This window comes from Pleurodeles waltl, chromosome 3_2, assembly GCF_031143425.1.
Source record: "Pleurodeles waltl isolate 20211129_DDA chromosome 3_2, aPleWal1.hap1.20221129, whole genome shotgun sequence".
In the NCBI taxonomy this organism is placed as follows: Eukaryota; Metazoa; Chordata; class Amphibia; order Caudata; family Salamandridae; genus Pleurodeles; species Pleurodeles waltl.
The window spans coordinates 82075737-82101327 of NC_090441.1; the positions used below are offsets into that span (position 1 = coordinate 82075737).

Sequence of the window (25591 nt, forward strand, 5' to 3'; positions counted from 1 at the left end):
CCACTCTGCAGTGTCCCTGGCACAAACCTACTGACCTATATCTAGCACACACATTGGGGGTAATTCTAACCCTGGCGGTCCAAGACCGCCAGGGCTAAAATGACGGGGGCACCGCCAACAGGCTGGCGGTGCCCCGCTGGGCATTCTGACCGCGGCGGTTCAGCCGCGGCCAGAAAGGGAAAACCGGCGGTCTCCCGCCGGTTTTCCGCTGCCCAATTGAATCCTCCATGGCGGCGCAGCTCGCTGCGCCGCCATGGGGATTCTGACACCCCATACCGCCGTCCTGTTCCTGGCGGTTCGCCCGCCAGGAACAGGATGGCGGTATGGGTTGTCGTGGGGGCCCTGGGGGCCCCTGCAGTGCCCATGCCAATGGCATGGGCACTGCAGGGGCCCCCGTAAGAGGGCCCCACAAAGAATTTCACTGTCTGCATTGCAGACAGTGAAATTCGCGACGGGTGCCACTGCACCCGTCGCATCTTCCCACTCCGCCGGCTCAATTCTGAGCCGGCGTCCTCGTGGGAAGGGTGTTTTGCACTGGGCTGGCGGGCGGCCTTTTGGCGGTCGCCCGCCAGCCCAGTGCAAAACCCAAAATACCCTCAGCGGTCTTTCGACCGCGGAGCGGTATTTTGGAGGGGGGAAGTCTGGCGGCCGCCCGCCAGACTCAGAATCACCCCCATTATGTCATAACTCTGGCACAATGCTACTGTTCTATCTTTTGCACACCCTTTCAATTCTGTAGCTGCTATTTTATCGCTGGAACCACTGTGATGTTTCTCATTGGCACGATCATGATATTTGGCACAGTAATACTTTTCTATCATTAGCACAGCCTTTCTGAGGCATCCTGGTAGAACTCAAATATACACTATCTAGAACAGCCATTCTCTGGTGACTGTGGCACTGCCCTACTCTTCTATCTCTAGCACACACATTCTGTGGTGACTCTGGCACAGCCCTGCTGTTCTATCTCTAGCACACACATTATGTGGTGACTCTGGGTCGGCCCTATTGTTCTAGATCAAGCATGCCCATTCTGTGATGACTTTGGCACAGCCATACTGTTCTAGCACACACAATATGTGGTGACTCTGGCACAGCCCTACTCTTCTTTCTCTTGCACACACATTATGTGGTGACTCTGGCCCAACACTATCTCTTGCTCACATATTATGTGGTGACCCTGGCACAACACTGATGTTCTAGCTCTACCACACCCATTATGCGGTGACTCTTGCACAACCCTACTCTTCTATCTCTAGCACACCCATTATGTGGTGATTCTGGCACAACACTACTGTTCTATCTCCACCTCTATCTGTGGTGACTTTGACACAGCCCTGCTCTTCTATCTCTTGCACACCCATGTTGTGGTGACCCTGGGCCAGCCCTACTGTTCTATATCTAGCATACACATTATGTGGTGACACTGGCATAATTCTAATGTACTTTCTCTAGAACATCCATGCTGCAATGATTTGGGCACAACCCAACTGTCCTGTTGCTTTCACACCTACTCTGCACTGTCTCTGGCACAAACCTACTGTTCTGTCTCTAGCACACGCATTACGTGGTGACTCTGGCACAACGCTACTGTTCTATCTCTTGCACATATTTCAGTTCTGTAGCTGCCATTTCTGATGCATTCTGGCACAACTCAAATGTACTATATCTAGAACACCCATTCTCTGGTGACACTGGCACAGCACTACCCTTCTATCTCTAGCACACACGTTATGTGGTGACACTGGCACAGCTCTACCCTTCTATATCTAGCACACACGTTATGTGGTGACACTGACACAGCTCTACCCTTCTATATCTAGCACACACGTTATGTGGTGACACTGACACAGCTCTACCCTTCTATATCTAGCACACACGTTATGTTGTGACTCCGGCACAACACTACTGTTCTATGTGTAGCACATCCATTCTCTCGTGACTCTGGCACAGCCCTACTGGTCTATCTCTTGCACGCCCATTGTGTGGTCACTCTGGCACAAGGCTACTGTTCTATCTCTAGCACACCCATCATGTGGTGACTCTGGCACAAGGCTACTGTTCTATCAATAGCACACCCATTCTGTCGTGACTCTGGCACAGCCCTACTGTTCTATCTCTTGCACGCCCATTATGTGGTGACTCTGACACAGTGCTACTGTTCTATCTCTAGCACATCCAATGTAGTGACTATGGCACAACGCGACTGTTCTATCTCTAGCACACCCATTATGTGGTGACTCTGGCACAACGCTACAGTTCTATCTCTAGCACACCCATTATTTAATGACTTTGACACACTCCTACTGTTCTGTCTCTTACACACCCATTCTGCAGTGTCTCTGGCACAACCAACTGTTCTGTCTCTAGCACATTGGTATTATCTGGTGACTCTGGCATAATCCTGCTGTTATACATTTAGCACATCCATGTACTATCTCTAGCGTGCTCATTCTGCCGTGCCACCGGCACACCCCTACTTTTGTGTATCTAGCACACCCGTTCTGCAGTGTCTCTGGCACAACCCGATTGTTCGATATCTAGCACACCCATAGTAATCTCTGTCATGCACAACCTTATGTCTGTCTGTTATACACCCATGCAGTTCTGTCTTTGGCACAGGTATACTGTTCTGTCTTGCTAATCTGTCATTGGCACAGTCATAGTGTTTTGTCTTTAGCACAGGCACGTGGTTGTATTCAAAGAACAATGGTATGTCTTTCGCTGTCTCTTTTTTTGTTATTTATCCTTGGGATGGTCAAGGTGCATTACCTATGGCATATCTCTGTCCTTTTTTTCACTACAAATGCACAAAGGGGACTGGGTCAGAATGTTTTATGTCATACAATCTGGCTGGTTCTGCAGTCGTAACATGGGACAAACAATATGTATCTCTGTTCTGACAGCCTGGTGGTCTTGGCTAAGATTGCATAAAAATTGCTTCTTCCTGCTAGAAAGTACTACATCATGGCATTCTGGTCCTCTGCAGCACTGCCCAGCTCTGTGCCACTGAAAGGGGGCAGATGATCTGAACCTCGCCGTCTTTGGCGATGCAATCAGTGTGGTCAGTACACAGGAATCCTGACATTGAATACTGATCCTGGCTTGTGTCTGTGGGTGCTGTTACAGAGACAGTAATGGATAAGGTTAAGGTGGTCTCTAGAGGACCACTTCCAGTCTCTGAAATGGTATCTCCCACCTTTTTCTGGATTCCCTTTAGAGACTGTTGGGTCCTCACACACCTCCTTCCCCGTACAACCACGAGCACTTGTAAAAGCCAAAGAGCCAGGGATCCTGTCCTATTTGATGCCATGACAGACCCCCTAAGCAGAGCATCCACCGGGGCTGGCTGCAGACAGACACAGGCTGGCTTCTTGGGGTAACTTGTTGTAGACAGGGGTGACACTGAGGGCACACATGATGTGTTGATGCCTGATATTTACAGGGCTAAGAAGAAAGGCACATGCCGGAAATATAATCACTGTGACGTTACCACAGTATAATACACACCTCTCAATCAATTATGTGGTTGATAATGGAAAATACAATAGTCACGCTGAAATACTCCTGGCCTACTTTTGGTAAATAAAGCATCTGAGCCAGTACAAGAACTGAAAAGAGAGCTCAGCTGGGGAGGGAATGTGCGTGTACTTCTTGTGTCTCACTGTCCATCTTCTTGTCCCCGGAAGCATGTGTTTAGCATTGATTTGCCTAGAAGGACATTTGTAATTGCTGGTATTTTCTGCTAAGTGTGGGTATCAGAAGGCATCATTTGTTTTAGTTGCAATTGATATAAGAAGGGAGTTGATAGGCCCGGCACAATGTGACACACCACACCTGGTATATACTACCCCAGGAGGAAGTTGAAAGAGAGCCTCCATTCTGCCCACTCACTCTGTGGAGTTGTGCAATATGGGATTGCAGGAAGCAAGAGAAAAAAATGCAAGGAGCACCCCAAAGCCTAACACCATGGTCCGGTAGTGGTAATCATCGCAGACCCTTGAATGAACTCCTTTGACATTTGTGGCATGTGAAATGTTCTTGTCCTTTGCCCAAAATGGCTGCCTGTGGTGAAATAATCTACTAAGTGTGTCACGTTCAAGTTGTAGCCAATCCTAGAAGCTCCTGGTGTAAGGTGATAGACGGGATGGGGTAGGCATGGTTTTAATAGATACTGTGCGCATTAAGAATGTGCTTCTAAGCACTATCTTCCCCTGAACCTTGAACCAATGAGGATAGGTTCAACCCGATAAGACAAGGACAGTCGACCATTAATGGTGGGGTGGAGAGCGAGGACAGCTGCTGGTCAGCAATTGCCACTGGGGTAAACGGATCCATGTAGCAATGTCTGTGGTTGACTTTAGGGGGTCTAGCTGGCATCTTGTGGGTCACACATAGTTCTTCAGAGCGTAGCTCGCTGTGGTAGATGGTTTCCCCAATTTGTATGACACAGGGTAGGACTTGCTTTCTTTGGGAGGACAAGAGCAACAGAGCAGGGCACCTCCAAAGAAAAGCAGACCAGAAGCTAGCCAGCCTATGTATAAGGAGGCTCCCAGCTCCCGCTTCAAGGCCTCGGGGACCAGAGGGTTGTAGAAGTCTCGGATGATGTTATTGGCTGTCCACGAGACCGGGATGAGGGCCAGTACCCCTGCCACGATGAAGATGCTGCCAGCAGCAATGGAGACTTTGGCTTTGATGCTTTCTTCTTCGATACATTTGGTGCACTCTGCCCCAACAATGGAGACCAGGAGTGCCAGAAAGGCCATTGCGATGGAGACCACTACCAGCGCTCTGGCTGCCTGGAGGTCTGAGGCAAGCTCGAGGAGCGAGTCGTAGATTTTACATTGCATCTCTCCTGTTGTCTCATACACACAGTTCATCCACAGCCCCTCCCAGAAGACCTGCGCCGTGATGATGTTTGGACCGATGAAGGCGGTGACCCTCCACATGGGCAGAGCGCAGGTCAGCACGGTGAAGATGAGGCCCAACACGCCGAGGGCCAGTCCAGCTATCTGCAGGGCCTTCACCGCCATGCTGGGAGATTATCACTGAATGCCTAAGGAGTGCAAGAAACAACGGGCAACTGTTAAAGCATGTTTATCAGCCGAATTTTGTGTTCAATTTGTTTTATTTTTACATACTTATTTCTTCTAAAAAAGCATACGTCATAGATTTTAATCAAATATTATTTGGTCAATGTGAATTTCATTTATAAAATGAACTGCGTTAAATGTAACCAAAAAGAACCAGACATCACTAGGGGTAATCAGTCCATTGTGTGAGGGCAGGACACACAGGCGCGGCTCCTCCACTACTGCGGAGGAGCTGCTGGGAGCGTCCTGGCTGGGCGCTCCCCACCAAACCTAACGCTGCTTTAAGCAGCGTCAAGATTGGCTGCAGGGCAGGCTGGTGGCGGCAGCGGTTGCATCATGCAGGTAGGTGTATTTTGTTTTAATACCCCCCCCTGTCCCCGCGCGACGCCCCGGCCCTAAAAAGTACTGCGAGCCACTCCTGAGGACACAGCCTATTGACATATAAGGTGTGAACTACCCTCCCTCTCCCCAGGCCAGAAAGACTATCAGTACGCAGATACCTCTTCTGTCACACCCAGCCCCTCTTGTGTGTTGGCTGTCTGGAAAGTAGGCACCAAGTGGAGCTGTCACTCTGCCCCAGATGTGGATTGGAGTCAGGCTACAAAAGCAGGAGAGTTATAAGCACAGAGAAATGCCCACTTTCTAAAAGTGGCATTTCTACAATGGATATACAAAATCTACCTACACCAATAAGCTGGATTTCTCACCACCATTCCAAACAGAGTAAACGTGCCCACGCAATTCTTCATAAATCAGAATATACCACTTAGACATATGTCAGGGCATATCCAATGGAGTCCTAAGAGAGAAGCAGTACTCACTAAATAGGCTGTTTGTCACTACTAGGACATGTAGTAAATAAAGACATATGCCCTACATTTTACATACCCAGTATACTGCCAATAGGGCTATCTAGTGCCTACCTTTGGGGTGACTTAAGTGTAGCAAAAAGGGAGTTTATGGCTTGGCAAGTAGTCTGACTTTCCAAGTCAGTGTGACAGAAAACTGTGCATGCAGACCCTGCAGTGGAAGGCCTGGGACAGGTTTGAAAGGCTACTTCTGTGGTTGGAGCAATCTGTCCTGCAGGCTCATTAGTAGCATTTAGTTTACAGACCCTGTGTATATGTTATACCACCTTATAATGGACTTACAGGTAAATTAAATAATCCAAACAGGTGTAAACCAACAGGAGCTTGGGGTGAGCCTTTCCCCCCACCACCCCTCTTTCTAGGGTTCTGTACCATCTTTTTGGCAGTGGTACCCCCAGATTCCAGAACTGTCAGAACACTTGTGTCAGCCATCCTGCTCAGCTCTCCCACCAGTTCAGGAGAGCTACCCTGCGACTGGTCCCCCAACCCAGGGTCTTCACCCTTGGGTTGAACTGGGGTCAGGGAAGAGTTCTTCCTCCCCCTCCTTCTAGAGTTCTACACCCTCCCCCAGGAGTGGTACTCTCAAAAGACCAAACTGAAGGAATGCTTGAGACAGCTGCCTCTTCCTCCAGATCAGGGATGATAGCATGAACCAGACTCCCCAACCCAGAGTCTGTACCCTTAGGCTGGTCCAGGGTCAGAGGTGAGTCCTTCCTCCTCCTCCTTCTAGAGCTTCGCACTCTCCCACCTGAAGTGGTACCCTTACAAGACAAAATGGTAGAGACGCTCGTGGGAGCTGCCCCTACCCCCCAGGTCAAGAGAGATACCCTTCGGCTGAACAGGAGTTAGTGGAGAGTCTGTCCTCCCCTCAAACCTGTCCACCTGGGCTTCTGTACCCTCCTCTGCGGAGCGGTACTGCCAGACCCCAGAACTGGTTGGACACTGGTTTCAGTCAGCTCCCCTCCCCCCAATATCTCCTGACACTATGAGATCCCACTCAGTAGATGGTATCCCTGTACAGAGTACATTCCCTTCCTGGGGCCCCCTCGTGGTGCTCTCCAAGGTTCGCCGCTTGGGTATAAGGCACATGGGACATTTCCCACCCCCCACCTCTCCTCCTCCACTGAGAAGGGACATGGGAACCTGCACCCACCCAACTACAAGGAGACCTGTCTGGGCTACTCTGAAACTCCCCCGCCCTCGTTTTGGAGGGGACCTGAGCCACTTTCTTTAGGATCACTCCCAAGTGCCTCACCACACCCTCTTGTACTCAACCAGAGGTTTGTCTCTGTCCCTGGTGTCAGAGAACCTACACTCCAACTGGTGTTGGCATAGCCCTGGAAAACAACAGAACATGTTCTCCCTGATAATCAGACTGTACAGCCCTTCACAATTGTTTCCTGTGCTACTCTTCACCCATCCATCTAGCGTTTTCCAAAAATTCTCCACACTATATTCAGTATTGCTACCACCACTGGACTCCACCGGCAGCACGGGTGAGTCCAGAACTCCAAAACTATGGTCAGGGTTCAGTTTCTTTCCCTCCAAAGCAAGCTTTTCCCTGGTTAAGGCCCTTTTAGCCTTCACCATCCTTTCTTGCGCTAAGACTTTTTCAGTCTGTAGCCTTCTCGCCTCTACAGCCATCTGTGCCAACTACAACCTCAGGTCCCTCTCAGCCTGTCTATCCTTGAGTTCCTCAGGAGATAGGGTATGGGAGGTGACATTGCTCCTGGCACTAGACCTATCTATGTTTTTTCCCTCTCTACTGGTGTTCCTGATAGCCATTTTCTCCCTCTACTTCAAATTCTTTGGGATCACTGTTCCTCTGGAGTGTGGACCGGGGTCCCTCCCACTCGGAGTCCTCACTAATCTCTGGGTCCTCCTCAGGGTCTTCCTTAAAACCACCACCCCTTGGTCCTTTGTTGTTGTTGCCTTATTGTGTTCCTGTTTAAAGTCATACAGGGTCCTACATGTCGAATTTCTCACTCACAGCTAGTCCTTTCTCCCTCCTTTCTTATTGCCTCTAAAGTGTTATCCCACAGCTTTCTGAGGTCAAAGGTAGATTCCGTTTTGCCCAGGTGAGTGCAACAAAACACAAGTGTAAACAACAATAGTCCCAAGTACAGGAATATGAAATAGGGATAATACATAAAAATGACTGATGTGAGAGAACAGGAGAATCACGAAATACATCACGTAATGGTCTAGGTGCAGAGTTCTAGTGCAAAATGAGTCACTGTGGACACAAACGCAAATCCTATTTTCACCGCTGATTACCAATGTTAGAAATGGGGTTTCTGGTTGACTAGGGTTTGCACCTAAGCCAGGCAGAATCCACCACTCTAGTCAGGGCGAGTAAGTTACACACCAAAGATAACCTGTGCTCACCCCCTGGCAGCTTGGCATAGAGCAGTCAAGCTTATCTCCATAGTTCATGTGTAAAGTATTTGCTCAACACACCATATCAGCGACACGATAAATACACCACAAAAGAGACTCCACACAGGATTATATGTAAAAAATATGTTTCCTATATTGTAAACATAACTCATAGACCAACATCATCATAGGTCGCAAGCGCTATGCGTCAGATCCAACCCTGGGCATATGACCTGGACCAAAACGTCAGAAGTACAATATATAGTTTGCAAGTTATCACTGTACCTGCATAACAGCCCCAAATGACATAAATCAATCATGACTGTGCACCTAATGCAAATTCGGAGGTCACATTCATACGCCCTGACAGTAAGCTACATGTGGGGTTTACATTGCTTTGCAGGTACAGAGAAACTGTATTTTTCCACTGGCGGAGGCTGTTGTCACGTGGACTCGGACTCCGGGTGGCGTTTACCTTTAAGCTCAAGTAGTTGACCTTCCCTCTGTAATGCAATCATCGTAGTCATTTGATAATCCTGCCAAACCTGTTTGTGGGCACGTTCTACCGAGAAGCGGGCATCCACGGGAGAGGACCAGGACTTGGATTTTTATTCACTGGAATTCAGGGGGTGGCAGGAGTTTTGAACCCCAATAGCCTCATAGTGTTGGTTTTTATAATACCTTATTTTAAATGACTCTGCATAGAGCGATGCTGTTTGTTCTAGGCGCTGTAATTAGCAATGTTACGAGTACCCAATTTATGGCATCTACCGGCCTCAGAAGGACGTAAAGCTGTGTGTGTTATGCTTTGCTAAAAGCGAGCGTTCAGGTGCCCTGAGCCAGCCAGAGGTTAACCCTCTAGTTGCCCTCGCTTGCCTTCTGTTTGCTGCCGAGTAACTCGGAAAGGCCAGAAGTTGAAACCAGGTAACAGTGAGTATACAACAAAACGATCTCTCTGTCAGGAGCATAGCCTCTATACCATGGAAGGAAATGCCCTTCCCCCTCTCCGGCTGCTGCTTAAATGATAAAATACAGCAATCTTCAGTGGGACTCTGAGCCTCGGTTCCACTGCACCCGCTTCACAAATGGAAGCTACGCCCGTTTGGCATCAGTGACGCAGGAGCGGTTGTAACTAGGATGTACCCAAGTGTTCATACGACTAGCAGGGCATGAAGCCAGTTAGGGTGTGGCGTTTGGCCGTTGGCATGGTTACTCCAGGGGCGTATATCCGGGGGCGGTGTGGGGTGGAACACCCCCCTCCCAATATTTACAGTCAGTCGGGTAACGTGCCACAGCTGACTAGATGGTCGGGTCAGCTCATAAATCCACAGTATTGTAGGAGGGCCCAGGACAGGATGCATACGTGTTCTGAAATCGATGCTGTGTCGTCAGGGGTAGTAAGCGCTATATAAATACTATTATAGTACAGTACAGTAAAGTACAGTACGGTACTGGCGAGGCTAGTCCTCGACACTGTAATTCCAGTGACCCAATCCGATGCTTTAAAGATAGCATTGGTCAGGGTCGCACACAAGACTTCTGTGCATGATGGGGCCAAGTATACTTGTTTACCACAATATATTTTATCCGTGATTTAGGCGGCAGGTCGGCATTTGGCATATGGAGATAGAGTTCAGAAACAGATTCTTGTTGGGGTTGCATCTAAGGAGTCGTAGACTGAGGGATCTTGCTCTGTCATTCCTGCACCCTATTGACCCAGGGCTCAGTTGGGTCCTTGCATTCCCAGGTTTCTTGCTGCTTGCAAGAAGTGTGGGCCTTTGGAGGGTTCCGCGGAGAGCAGACACGGTCTAGTCTCTCCGTGGGATCATTCGGGACAGAGAAATGACGTATGGTGACAGGATTGGGCGTAGGGTACGTGGGGGAGGGAGTACAGGGTGAGTTTAAATAGGTGTGGGAAAGGGGGACCGGCCTCTTCTGCACCAGCCTGCATGCCTGGAGGGAAGTCTTTGGCCGGTTCCCGGGGAAAGTTAGGTAGGTTTCGTACTTTGGCTACATGGCACAAGGCCACAATGCAGCCACGGTGCAGGCCTCGCTTCGCCTTTTTGGCGGCACGCAGGAAGAGCGAGGGCGTCAGGTCCCAACAGCGGCACACCGGGCCGTGCTCTGAGTTCAAGGTAAAGGCGAATGGTGGTCAGTATGGGGTAGTGGGCAGGCTACGGCTGTGTTAAAAACACACAAGTCCATTGGGGAAGGTGATCATTCCATTCACAAGGCACTGGTGTCTAGTGCGACACAGGTAGAGGGTGGTAAGACATTGGATATATTGGAAGCTGCTGGTATTGGCTAAAGTGCGAGCACAACGCCTCAGGAAAAGGATGGGGAAGATAAAGTGGATGGGCATAAGAAGAGGCTTCCCTACATGGGATTGGCAATGCCCTTGGGTTCGCATGTTGCGGCTAAGACGAAGGCTCGGATTTGGAAGCATGAGTATGCCGATGTTTTCAAACTATTGCACAGGGACATACAAGCAAAGGAAGGGTCAAAAGAGGAGGAACGGGAGTTAGCTAGGCGACCCCGGGTGCCAGTTATTATGGATAATTGGACTTCTGTTTTTCTAATATATGCTAGCATATATTGTGAGAAGTTTCCTGACACGGCCATCGTACTCTTCAAATATATGGGCATCATTAGGAAGGCTCAGATGCATTTTGGGGGTTTTGCCTGGCTCAATTATGATAAGGAGTTTCGGGAAAGGGTTAGTGTGAATCCAGACAAGCCTTGGGGGGATGCGGACTCTGAGCTCTGGATGCAGTGGATGGCTTCCTCACAGACGGTGGCCTCAACTCATACTGCGAGTGGCCTCCTGGTAATTTATAAGCCCTTTCAGTCCTGTCCTGCCTCAGCAGGGGCGGGGATGGGACAGCGACCTCAGGTGCCCACATCAGGGGCATGCTGGAATTTCAATAAAGGCTTTTGTTCCAGACATCCATGCAAATTCAGGGGGAAGCACCTGGTCACTCAATGTTTTTCCCTCAATAGCCCAGCGGAACAGTGGAGGGCGACTAGGGGTAGAGGGATGCAAGGAGCTCCTGCGCCAAAGGGAGCCTCCACCACTTAAGCTACCGGTATTGCCACCCTGGCTTCACATGTACCCTGACAGGGACGTAGCGAACAAGCTGTAATGGGGCTTTCTAGAGGGTTTTTGGATGGGTTACCAAGGTCCAAGACAATTTGCGGTCAGACAAGGACATGCCACAGGTGAACGTGGATAAATTGAGAAAGGAAGTCGCTGAAGGTAGAATTGCGGGCCCCTTTTTTGATTGGCCTATGGATGAGTTGATGATCTCCCCTCTAGGTGTGGTCCCCAAGAAAGCGGCGGGGGAGTTTCGTCTCATTCATCATTTGTCATGGCCAGAGGGAGCGTCAGTGAATGATTTTATTGTTCCTGAAGATATGCGGGTGGTTTATGCATCCATTGACGTTGCCATTCGGCTTGTTCAGGAATGTGGGAAAGGGTCCCAGTTAGCAAAATGTGACATAAGGCAGCTTTCAGGTTTTTGCCCATTCACCCGGAGGATTTTGTGTTGTTGGGTATGCAGATGGATGGGGTGATTTTCATTGGCAGAGTCCTCCCGATGGGATGCGCTATTTCCTGTGCACTTTTTGAGATGTTTAGCACCTTCTTGCAGTGGGTTTTTGTGAAAGTGTGTGGACATCGGGAAGTGATTCATTATCTGGATGATTTCCTGTTCGTGGGGAAAGCGGGCTTGGATGGTTGTGGACGGGCTTTGGCATGTTTTGAGAGATTCGTAGGGGAAATGGGTGTTCCATTGGCCCCTGAGAAGACTGAAGGGCCAAGTTGTGTATTGACTTTTTTTGGGAATTGAACTGGACACAGTCAGTCTGGTAGCTCGTTTGCCAATTGGAAAGGTTGTGGAGATTTTGGAAATTTTGAGTCAAGTGCAATCATTGCATAAGATTGAACTACTCAGGGTGCAGCAGTTGTTAAGCTACAGATTGAACTACCCAGGGCGCAGCAGTTGTTGGGCTACCTTAATTTTGCATGCGGGGTCGTAAAAGGGGGCAGGACTTTTTGCAGATGTCTTGGCCTTGCCATGGCAGGCGCTTCCCTTCCTCATCACAGGATTCAAGTGTCGATGGTCTTATGGGAGGATGTCAGTCTGTGGGAAACTTTTTTGACACAATTCAATGGGGTCTCCATGATGTTTCGGGAAGAGGAAACGGTCTGGCAAGTACAAATTTTCTCAGATGCTGCAGGAGCTACTGGTTTTGGTCTCTTTTGGGATGGAAGGTGGTGTGCTGAATAATGGCCGGCACGTTGGTTGCAACAAGCAGGAGCATTGCCTTTTTGGAGTTTTTTCCACTGTTAGTGGCCCTGTCGGTGTGGGGGGATGAACTGGCGAATAGGACGGTGGTGTTCCACGTGGAAAATATGACAGTGGTGGACCTAGTGAACAGGCAAAGGGCAGAGATGTGAAAGTGTTGCGCCTCTTGAGAAGTTTCATGCTCAGATGTTTATCACTAAATGTAGTATTTAAAGCTGTGCACATTCCGGGAGTAAATAATGCTATTGCAGATTCCCTGACTTGTTCACAGGGGCAGCATTTTCGCAGTTTGGCACCAGCAGCAGAACAGCACAAGATGGCAGGCGCGGCCGACATTTGAGAATGGGGGGCATGAGTATCATAAAACTGGTAGAGATGTTGCTGGCTAAATCCACCCAAAACAATTACCGGCTGGCATGGTTGGAGTTTCAGAGCTTTGTGCTATGGGTCACATTCTTTCCGGATAAGCGCAGCTACTGCGGCTGCTCAATTGGGTTGGGACTGGGCTCAGATCAAGCGGATCGGCAGGTGGAGGTATAGATGCTGCAAGCGATATGTGCGACCCTGAGTTGGGGTGGCGGTGGGGGACACAATGATCATTATTGCAAGTGTTTTGTTGCAAGTCCAGTTGACATTTATTCTTTTTGCAGGTTGGGTAGAGGGCCCCAGGTGTGGGAAAATGGTCACTTGGATGGTGGGCCACTCATTTGTATTTGTACATTGGGCGGCAAAGTATGCAGAGCGGCAGATCTATGGATGATCTTTGGAACTTCCGAGTTGCTGACATCAAGTGGTATGGTGGGGGAAAAGCGGCATGAGGTGGGGTAACCGGTTCCCTTTTTTAACATCCATCACACCAAGCTGGGATTGCCCTGATCTGCTGATACTGCACCTGGGGGAAAATGATTTGGTAACGCTTTCTGGGCTCACATTACTGCAACATATGCAATGGGAGTTGGAGCTGATTGGGCAGAAGATGCACGGTACTTGCATAGTCTGGACGGAGTTTGTACCTAGAAGGAAGTGGCTGGGGCAGTCAAGCATGGAGCTATTGACAGGGCTCGGAGGAAGCTCAATAGGGCAATGAGGGTCTTCTGCTGGACACACAATATTAAAGTATTGAGACATGAACACATTATAGAAGGGGAACACAGTCTTTTTTGGGCCAATGGTGTACATCTTTCAGAGCTGGGTAATGCTTACTATCTGACAGAACTGATCGTAGGAGATTTGTTGGAGGAAAATATGTGGCTCAAAGAAACAGTATGAGGTTGCAATGTTGCAGTTGGTTTGCTGGTGGGGCAGCAAAACGCCTAAAGGGTTTGTACTGTGTGGCAGTAGATGGGGGAGGATGTAGATCCAGATGCGGGCCTGGCCACCCTTCCAGGGGGGAGAAAGAAGCAGGTGAAGGATGATAGCGTGGGGGATGCCCAAAGCAAGCAGGGGATGAAAGGAAAAGGGGAAGTTGGAGGTGAATTGAAGCGGAAGATGAGTGGACAGAGGCACAGTGAAAGAATGAAAGGGAAGAGGAATGGAGAGAAGTTCAAAGGGTTGGGAGTTTGTTTAAAGTTAACAGTTTGAATTTCAGTATATATAATGTTTATGTATGACATACAATCCTGTCCTAAATAAATGGCCTTTTGCACTAAGTAACCAGTGTGTCAGTGATTGTGTTCCGATTGGGTGATGCTTGGAAACAGGGAGGGAGGCTGCTGCTCTGCTTCCACCAGTGCTTAATTTGTAAATAAAAACGTGACAAAGCCCCTCTCTTAAATATGTGGCTGCTGCAATTAAATGTGTGAACACAGAATACTGAGGCAGCATAATCGTGAAGCCATCTCAAGCCTCTTTAATCCATTTACAGCCACTCCCTGCCCCTTTAGCTCACTCCTGTAGCTTTCTGCCCTCTCCCTTTGTAACGCTTTTTCACTCTTCTCTTCCTCATCTTTCCCAAATGTGTCTTTTGCTCGCCATAAATGCTTGAGGCAGAAAATTAAGTGCCAGCCCTCAAAAATAAGAGCCAGTGCTCAGCACCAAAAACAACAAGCACAAATTAAGCACTGGCCTCCACAGATAAAGCATAACCATTAAAGTAAGCAAAAAAGAAAGGTTTTGAATGCTCCTGTTGTGTGGGCTTGAACGTGTATGCTTGTAAGCATGTCCACATTCATTTGTCTATACGTGTTAATATATGAGTGGGGTGCACAAGTATGCCCACAGGTAAGTGAGGGTGCACGAGTGTGTGTACGTCAGTGAGTAAGCATGTGTGTGTGTGTTAAAGTGAACACCTGCACATCTGTATGCGCACCAAATGTGTGTTTATGAGAGCAAGTGGTCAAATAACAGTGTGTGCACAGGAGTGTGTGTGTCTCTATGTGTGTGCAAGAATCTGTGTTTCACCTTGTGGTTACACGTTCAAATCCTTGGTCAACTTTTCAGCTTTTGATCCCTCTGAGGTCAATAAAATAAGTTCCATTGAGCTTGGTAAAAATAAACGTGTTATTCAGAGTGAAGATATCCCAAAGAAATGCGGTCAATTCAAAATGACGCGCTCGAATGGCTGGTGGTGGTGCTGGAGGGTAGACTGATCCCTTTGTTCGTAATGTGCAACAAAAAGAACTGCACCACACCCCGTGAAGGCTTGTATTCCAATATCATTTATTATTCTTGTCAGTGCAACAAACCAACTCGTTTCGACCAAGACTGTCTTTGTCAAAGTTAGTGAGTCCTTTCACTCTGTTGCTTTTAATTCTCAAATATCACAATCACCATTTAGAGGTATTATGGGATTTGTAGTGCATTAATTTAACCACAACCTCATTTTAAACACAGAAATTGTTGTTTTACACCCAAAAAATGTTAATCATGAATAGAAAAATATAAATATATACACAAATATTTTCTAGCATGGTCACTTTACTGCTCATTTCTACCAATTATAATTCAAGATCATATATTGTTATTCCAAGTTACTTTATTTATAATGGCCTTCTGTAAAGGCCTTATTTTTATGTTTTGCATTTTATTAATCACATTTGTGCTAAATATGGTATCTCTCTGATTTAATAAGAATCCAATGTTGGTATAGCACCCCACTGAATATCATTGAATTAACATAATATGATCTTGAATTAGTATTGTGTATAATTTGTATCTAGGCTACATTTCCGTTTAAATCCAATTTATACAAATATTTATAAATGTACATAAAGCTCTTCATCATTGTTCAAACCCCAAGGGGTCTTGGTTCTTAACTGAATAATATATTTGGACTCTAATTGTCTCAATTTCCTTATCCTGTCGCCACCCCTCTCATGTTCTGGAATGTGATCTATCCCATAGTATCTTAATGTTTTCCAACTGTTCATTTCATGTGTTTTTAAATGTTTCGCAACTGAATAAGTAAAATCATTATGTGTGATTGCTCTTATGTGCTCCAAAATTATTTTTTTAAGCATGCAGATAGTACTCCCATATATTTTGACTAAAATGGCATTCGATTACACATACTGTATATTTTGTATTGCATGCAAACCTATGCTTAATATGAATTTCTGTGTTGTTATGCATCAAAATCATTTTTATAGATTTTACAATTTTACAAGCTTTACAATTATTACATTTTGTAAATCTTTTTTGTTGCTCAACTAACCCATTTTTATCAGATTTTTGTGAAAAAATTACTCCTCACCAGAAAGTCCCTATTAGAAGGTGCCTTACAGTATGTTACTAACGATGTGGAACCCACTTTGGGACATAAATCCGGGTCTTTACAGAACACATTCCAGTGGTTATGTAAAATGTTTTTTATAGTGCCACTTTATTTGCTATAGTTCATTATCATCATGATTATGTTCCTGTGTCTCTTCTTTTTTTAATATTCTTTGTAAACAACACATTATTACGATTAATAGATTTAATCTTCTCCAAATTCTTGCTTAAAATCCCTTGTCCATAACCTCTCCTTTTGAATCTTTGAATTGTTTCTTTACATTTTGCTTGTGCTTCCTCCTCATTTGAACAATTTCTCCGCATTCTTATGAGTTCACCATGTGGTATACTTTTCAACAATGGCTTAGGATGGAGACTTTTTCCATGTAGTATACTATTTGTTGATGTTTCCTTCGGATATAATGTTGTCTCTATTCTGTCATTTTGAATATAAATTGTCAAATCCAAAAAATTAATAGAATTTTTACTTGTTTCACACGTAAAGTGTAATCCAACATCATTAGAATTCAAAATTGAAAAATACGTCACAAATTATTTTTGTGATCCATGCCAAATAATAAATAAGTGATCAATGAACCTCACCCACAATGCAATTTTCTCTACATACAACTCATTGGTCCTGCCCCATGCAATTTCTCTTTCCCACCAACCCATTGGTTGGTTGGCATAATTTGGAGAAAGAGAAATACCCATTGCTGTTCCGCACATCTGCTGAAAAATCTTATGATTAAACAAAAATATATTACTTTTGAGACATAACTCAATCATAGAGAGTAACATTTTAGAGTGTTCTCATTCTCCAATACTTCTTTGTCTCAGGTATAAAGATACTACATCAATTGTTACCAAAAGATACTCATCCCTCTAATTTAAATTTGTTAAAATTTTCAATAGATCACCTTAATCTTTTATATAAGAACTCAAGGTCATTACGATGGGTGCCAAATAGTAATCTACATAATCAGATATTCTTTCATAGAGTGAATCACATGCCAATACAATTGGTCTTCCTGGGGGATTGATAAATGATTTGTGAATTTTTGGTAAAAAATAAATTGAAGGTATAGTTGAATTTTCTTTTTCAAAAATGTATATTCATTATTATTGAGTAACAATTGCTGATGCCAATCATCTAATTTTTAAAGTATTTGATGAATCATCCAATGGATTGGATTTTGACTAAGTCTTTTGTAGTTGTGCTCATTGTTCAGTTGTCTATAGGCTTCTGCAATATAATCCTGTGTAACTATGTTACCTCCCTTGTAAGCTGGTTTTATTATAATCTTATCATTGTTGGTCAGATCTTTAAATGCCAAACATTCTTTCATAGTTAGATTCTCCCGTATTCCATGATGTCTCGATTTTTTCAATTTTTCTAGATCTCCCAATACAAGTTCCGAAAAAATGTAAATTTTATTTCCTGGTGATAAAACTGGACAACATTTTTATTTTTCCTTAAATTTACTATATTTATGTTGGTTAGTGCCAATTTCCAATTGTTGCAGGACTTCCATTTCAGTATATTAATCATCCTTTAAATCATGATACAGATCAAAAATAGTTTTTAAATCTGGAATTTGATCAATACATAATTCTATGTTTTCTGATTCATTACAATTTTCTTCACTTTCATTAGATTTTAATCACTGTGACTGAATTGCATGAAATTTCACTAATTTCAATTTCCTGATAAATTTGTAAATATCAATCTGTGTGTCAACATAATTAAAGTGGGCTTCTGGACAGGAAGAAAGGCCTTTGTTTAGCATTCGCTACTGTTGTTAATTTGTGGTCAGATAAATTAACTACACGATTTGATGTCTCTATTGTTTCTTCTGACTCCTGAGAGGATGTTGTTTATTTTCCATTTCTTTTTGCTCTTCTAGTTTTTCTTTTCTTTTTGCCGGTCGATCTGAATTTTGCACTGACCCTCGACCTCTGTTCCTTCCTCTTCCTCTCGATAAACGTTGATCCAAATATAATACTTTCATTTCCTCTAAAAAAGTATTCCTAGTCATGCCATCTTCATGTCCCAAAGACCCCTCTCTTTCACTTATGTCGACATCAGATTCACTCAAATCTTCACCACAATCCAGATCTTGTTTTGCATCATTCCACTTTACATTATGTTTAAAATTTTCAAATCTTTTTGCAAAAGTCAATCCTCTTCCATATTTATAATCTTTTTCGTCTCCCCAACCCCAGGCCCTGCTTCTACGAACCCCCGTCATCACAGGAGCTCTGTAACTCCCTTGCCACGTACTTCTGCCGAAAGATCGAAGACATCCACAACAGTTTGAAACCTCAGACCCACCAGCCAACCACAGACAGCCATGAACCCAACACACCAAGCAACATCAACCCTCTATGAATCTGGACCCACCTCAATAATGAAGACACCATCAACACCATGGCCTCCATCCTCTCGGGCTCCCCCTCAGACCCCTGCCCACACCAGATCTTCAACAAAGCCAGCGACATCATCGCCCCCCACCTCCACGCCATCATCAACAGCTCCTTCGAGACAGCCACCTTCCCGGAGAGCTGGAAACACGCCCATGTCAACACCCTGTTGAAGAAACCCAAGGCGGACCCAGATGACCCCAAAAACTACCAGCCCATCGCCCTCCTCCCCTTCCCAGCGAAGGACATTGAGAAAATCGTGAACAGCCAACTATCCCGCTTCCTGGAAGACAGCAAAGCGCTCAATACCTCCCAATCTGGATTTCGCAAGAACCACAGCACTGAGAACGCACTCATTGCTGCCACAGATGACATCAGGACCATGCTCGACGAAGGGGAAACCGCAGCGGTAATCCTCCTGGACCTCTCCGCAGCCTTCAACACCGTTTGTCACCACACCCTTCGAAAACGCCTCCACAACACCGGGATCCACGGCAAGGCCCTCGACTGGATCGCTTTATTCCTCTCCAGCAGAACCCAGAGAGTCCGCCTCCCGCCTTACCTGTCCGAATCCTCCAAAACCATCTGTGGCGTCCCCCAGGGATCCTCCCTCAGCCCAACACTTTTCAAAGTTTACATGGCTCCACTCGCCAACATCGCACGATCCCACCACTTCAACATAGTATCCTACGCAGACGACACCCAGCTGATCATCTCCCTCACGAAAGACTACAACCACAAGAAACAACCTCCACAATGGACTTCACACCATCGCCAACTGGATGGAATCAAGCCGCCTCAAGTTAAGCACAGACAAAACAGAGATCCTCATCTTCGGCAGCAACCCCTCCGCTAGGAACGACTCCTGGTGGCCTACCTCCCTAGGGGTCGCACCCACACCCACCACCCAAGTATGAAACCTGGGAATCATCATGGACTCAGCACTCAGCATGACTCAGCAGGTCAACGCAGTCTCCTCTTCCTGCTACAACACCCTTCACATGCTCTGCAAGATTTTCAAGTGGATTCCCGTCGAAACCAGAAAGACAGTCACCCACGCCCTGGTCAGCAGCCGACTGGACTACGGCAACGCACTCTATGCAGGAACCACGGCCAAACTACAAACGAAAATGCAACATATCCAAAACGCCTCCGCCCGACTCATCCTCTACCTCCCACGCCGCGACCACATCTCTGCCCACCTCAGAGACCTACACTTGCTACCCGTATCGAAGAGGATTTCCTTCAAACTACTCACCCACGCACACAAAGCCCTCCACAACACAGGTCCGGCCTACCTCAACGACAGAATCACCTTCCACACTCCCGTCCGCCATCTCCGCTCCGCCAGCCTCGCCCTCACCTCCGTCCCCCGCATTCGCCGCACCATCGCTGGAGGAAGATCCTTCTCTCACCTCGTCGCCAAGACCTGGAACTCCCTACTGCTCCACCTACGCCAGATCCAGGACCTCCTGACTTTCAGGAAACACCTCAAGACATGGCTATTCGACCAGTAGCTCCCCTCCCCCCAGCGCCTTGAGACCCTGACAGGTGAGTAGCGCGCTTTATAAATTACGTGATTGATTGATTGATTATAAATTTGCTTTTTTATGTTCTTGTACAATATCTTCATATTTGTCAAGCCAACTTTCCATATTTTTTCTCAATGCCATCTGTTCACTTTTGTCTTCACAATTATGTATTTTTTCTTATATTTCTTTTTTCTTATCATGTGTTTCTTCTAAATCCAATTTAGCATATTTGATAAGAATTCTCATCATATTCAATGAGCATTGGGCATTGTTTTCTCCCCATTCTTTAAACAATTCTATTCTGGTTTAAAACCTGTATATGTTGGTATAGTAAAAATACGTCAGCCTCTTGGTATTCTGTTGATTTCAATATATTTTTCCAATTATATCACCTCCCAACTCTTATTGATCTCTTTTATTGTATCATTTTTCTAATTGGATAAATTGATACTTAAGAGAAACATCTTTTTGTTAATTCCCTCGCGATGTCTGAATGTCAGTTTCCAATTCCTGATTTCTTTCAACAAACAACATTGTTGCCGTAGTGAAATGTTTCGCCTTTCTCACTTCCATTCTTGAAAATATGACTCTAAAATGTCAAAGGTTCACTTTTGTTGCAAAGAAAATAATTTAGTTGCCAATATCCACTATGCCTTCACCGCCCGTTTCCTGGGCTTTATACTATTCGTATTCCCTCTGGCCGCTTCGACAGATGCATCAAATATTAATTATTATATACGGGTTACTCTGCAGGTCCTGAGTCAGCGTCCTGGGACGGTGTCGGAGGATTCCCTCTGAATGGAAGCAGAGCGAGGGGTAAGTCCACAGAGTACCTCGTATAAAATAATGAATATTTCTTGTATCTGTCGAAGCAGCCCGAGGGAATATGAATAGTATAAAGCCCAGGAAACGGGTGGTGAAGGCATAGTTGATACTATACCGACATTGGATTATTATTGAATCAGAGAGATACCACATTTAGCACATATGTGATTACTAAAATACAAAACATAAAAATAAGGCCTTTACAGAAGGCCATTATAAATAAAGTAACTTGGAATAACAATATATGATCTTGAATTATAAGTGGTAGAAATGAGCAGTAAGCTGACCATTCTAGAAAATATTTGCCTATATATTTATATTAGTCTTTTCACAGTTAACATTTTTTGGGTGTAAAACAACAATTTCTGTGTTTAAAATGAGGTTGCGGTTAAATTAATGCACTACAAATCCCATAATACCTCTTAATGGTGATTGTGATATTTGAGTATAAAAAGCAACAGAGTGAAAAGACTCACTAACTTTGACAAAGACTGTCTTGGTCGAAACGGGTTGCTTTGTTGCACTGACAAGAATAATAAATAATATTGGAATACAAGCCTTCACGGAGTACGGTGCAGTTCTTTTTGTTTCACATCGATATATATATATATATATATATATATATATATATTATATATATATATATATATTAGATATGTGTATATACAATTTCAAAGAGTACTCTGTTCCTATAGAAGACAAAAGACAAAGAGGCACAGGTTCAGAAATACAATTCTTAAATTAGAAGCAGGAGCCCTCACACACCCAATGGATGTCATGCTTCATCATAGGGCCAGCTCCTCGTTAGGCCGGTGCTGCAATGCCTGACGGGTCCCGTAAGGGGGCACTTTACCGGAAATCTTTTAACAGAAGTGTGCGCCAAAGTAGGAATCAATTGAAACCTATCATCAACAGAAAGCAAGAGAAAAAGGAGAAGTTTAGAATTGGCTCTGGGGCCTACAAACAACTAATTTTATTGGTGTGAGGACCCTAGGTCAAGATTAAAAACAAAAAGGGAGTGGAGAAGAAATAATGTTCCACCACTCTACTAACAACAACTGACTAAGAAGGACAGTTCCCCTTTAGCTGATTTCATGGTCAACATGTTTTGCGCTCTAAGGCCCATATTTATACTTTTTTACCACCGCATTTGCGTTGGTTTTTTACGCAAAATCGGTGCATACTTACAAAATACAATTGTATTTTGTAAGTATGCGCCAATTTTGTATCACAAATGACGCAAATGCGGCGCTAAAAAAGTATAAAAATGGGCCTAAATGTCTCTACAGATAGTGTGGCACTTCATCAGGACCTAAAAATAACTCCTAAGCTACTCTATGTACCCTCAGTAAGGTTTGTAAAAAGGATCACTCACATAGCACGATACACTACTTCCTGCCTATGTAGAAGAACCCTCCCATATTAGGGATCAGGTTCCTTGGGACAGTACGGACCTTTGGACTAGCGATGCTATAATTCAGCGAAGTCCCTCGCGGTGGACCTACCCGACCTAGGGAGGCCATACACTGGACCTTGGGCAAATCTCCCCGTCCCTTTTTGATTGTGTTATATGTGTACATATAAAATTCACTTAAAAAAAACAAAGGTTACAGGGAGGTTATAGTTAGGCTCACATTACATACCAAACCATAGAAATTCACCAATTATAGTTAGAGTTACCTCAAGTAACTATAACTCGTGCCCTAAGTTAACTATGACTCACACACTCGCCATGCACTGCTAATTACCCCACAAATTACAGCAATCATGCCATCTTTCATAATACAATTGATAATATCAATGTAATATTTGCAGTAACATTTTTGATTAAAAAACTGCATGACGAGGGCGTGAGCCTTTGGCCGTATACAGTGCAGGTTGGCTACAGGGCCTGTCTCTGTCAGTGGATCTGAGAGTGGGTGTGAGTGTCTGAGTGGGTCTAAAAGTGGGTGTGTCAGTCTATGAGTGAGTCTGAGTGGGTGCATTAGCGTCTGAGTGAGTGTGTGAGTGGGCAACTGAGTATCTGAGTGCATGTATGAGTGAATGAATTAGTGTATGAACTAATCTGTGTTTTTTCTTTAAATTTTTTCATAATCATGATTATTTTGTGACGAAATCATGAAATTTGTGAAAATGAGCGAATAATCGTGAATACTGCACATGGCAACGAACAATTATTTAAAATCCATAATTTACCCTTAAAACACGCCTATATTACACCCATGGGGCCAGGGTACCTTCACCCTGACCCCTTATGCCACTTTCTATTTGGTATTTCATCCCCCGGGACCATGTCCCGTGAAATAAATTGGTGGTCGCAACTTTCTAGTCAGGTTGCGGTCAGCCAATTAAAGCACTTCTTTTTGAGCATGTATTTGTTAAAATTCTTGAATTTCTGTAAATTATTCACAAAATATACATAGCCAGAGATACAGAAATGTATTTTTCCTTTAATATCTAAAAAAATGCTGAAGGGATTTACTCCAAATAAGCAAAATATCAATCTAGCTTTCTGCCAAATTTGGTGTAATTCCGTCCAGTGGTTCGGCTGCAGACATGTCTAAAGGTCCAATGGGAAGTAACATGGGAAACGCAACTTCCCCCCCCCCCCCTTTTTCCTCGGCCCCCGCTTGACAGATCACCCCAAAACATTATGGCCCTTATTATCACATTGGCAGTAAGTAACGCTTACTGCCATGCTGACTGCCGCCAACATACGCCGCCGCAGCGGATTACCGCTACCCATATTATGGCACACACATAGCAATCCATCACTATACAGCCACACACACATAACTTTCTAGTCAGGTTGCGGTCAGCCAATTAAAGCACTTCTTTTTGAGCATGTATTTGTTAAAATTCTTGAATTTCTGTAAATTATTCACAAAATATACATAGCCAGAGATACAGAAATGTATTTTTCCTTTAATATCTAAAAAAATGCTGAAGGGATTTACTCCAAATGAGCAAAATATCAATCTAGCTTTCTGCCAAATTTGGTGTAATTCCGTCCAGTGGTTCGGCTGCAGACATGTCTAAAGGTCCAATGGGAAGTAACATGGGAAACGCAACTTCCCCCCCCCCTTTTTCCTCGGCCCCCGCTTGACAGATCACCCCAAAACATTATGGCCTTCATTATCACATTGGCAGTAAGTAACGCTTACTGCCATGCTGACTGCCGCCAACATACGCCGCCGCAGCGGATTACCGCTACCCATATTATGGCACACACATAGCAATCCATCACTATACAGCCACACACACATACCGCCGCGCACAAAATACACACACACACATACAAAACAACACCACATTGGACAATTTAAATAACACACACCTGACACACATACAAACACCACACCCACACCACTATAAACCACACACCCACATTACCCACAACCGTTTACCAATACAAACAAGTGCCACCAGAGAGAAAGCAAGACCACCATCACCTATCACCTACCATCCACACACCTTACATCACACACCCCAACACATCATCCTACACACTCTCACCCACACCACTCACACTACACCCATTGCACCACAACGACACCCTAGGTTCTCTCAGGAGGAGCTAAGGGTCATGGTGGAGGAAATCAACCAGGTAGAGCCACAGCTATTCGGATCACAGGTGCAGCAGACATCCATTGCTAGGAAGATGGAGCTATGGCGGAGGATCGTGGACAGAGTCAACGCCGTGGGACAGCACCCCAGAACAAGGGACGACATCAGGAATAGGTGGAATGACCTACGGGGGAAGGTGCGTTTCACAGCAGCAAGACACCAATAGCTGTACAAAGGACTGGCGGTGGACCCCCCCCCACAACTAACAACATGGGGGGGGCAAGTCTTGGCAATCATGCTTCCTGAGGGCCTGGCAGGAGTAGGAGGGGAAATGGACTCTGGTAAGTCAACTCATTACTACTTTCACTCCCCCACCTGCATGCCATCACATACCCCCACCCTTACCCTCACACCCATCACTCCACCACCTCACACACACCCCACCATCACAACCCACCCATCCCAATACCAAGCCATGCATGTAACACCAATGCACGGACCCCCATCACAGACCTGCATGGACATCCATCACTAAAGCACACTAGAGAGAATCACCTAGCCCACCAAATAACTACTCACACAAGGCAAAGCTGGCAGGGAAATAACAGCCATGGAGGGCAACACACCCATGCACACGATGTCACACACAGAATCAATAACACTGTATTTACATCCCCACAGGTCCCCTAGTTCACATCACCGGAGAACCTCTTCTCATCCAGTCCACCCCCAGAAGAGGCCCACATTGATGACAGCAGCTCTAGACGCCTGGATCTGGATGACCAACCTGGCCCATCAGGGATCTCCGGACAGTCGGTTACCCTGGCACAGTCCCATACCACCACAGAGCCTCCCCCCTCAGGAAATACCAGCACAGTACCCAC

At 45.5% G+C, this 25591-nt stretch overlaps 1 protein-coding gene across 2 annotated transcripts in view; it reads right to left on the reverse strand.

The window, feature by feature from the left end:
- Window positions 1–577: 577 nt before the first annotated feature.
- Window positions 578–25591, reverse strand: part of LOC138286501 (claudin-4-like) — a 250407-nt gene continuing 225393 nt past the window's right edge. For both annotated transcript variants that reach the window (XM_069226838.1, XM_069226839.1), the window contains exon 2: window positions 578–5056. In XM_069226838.1, the coding sequence (XP_069082939.1) occupies window positions 4389–5033 (645 nt within the window). In that variant the 5' untranslated portion in view covers window positions 5034–5056 and the 3' untranslated portion in view covers window positions 578–4388. The remainder of the gene's footprint in view (window positions 5057–25591) is intronic.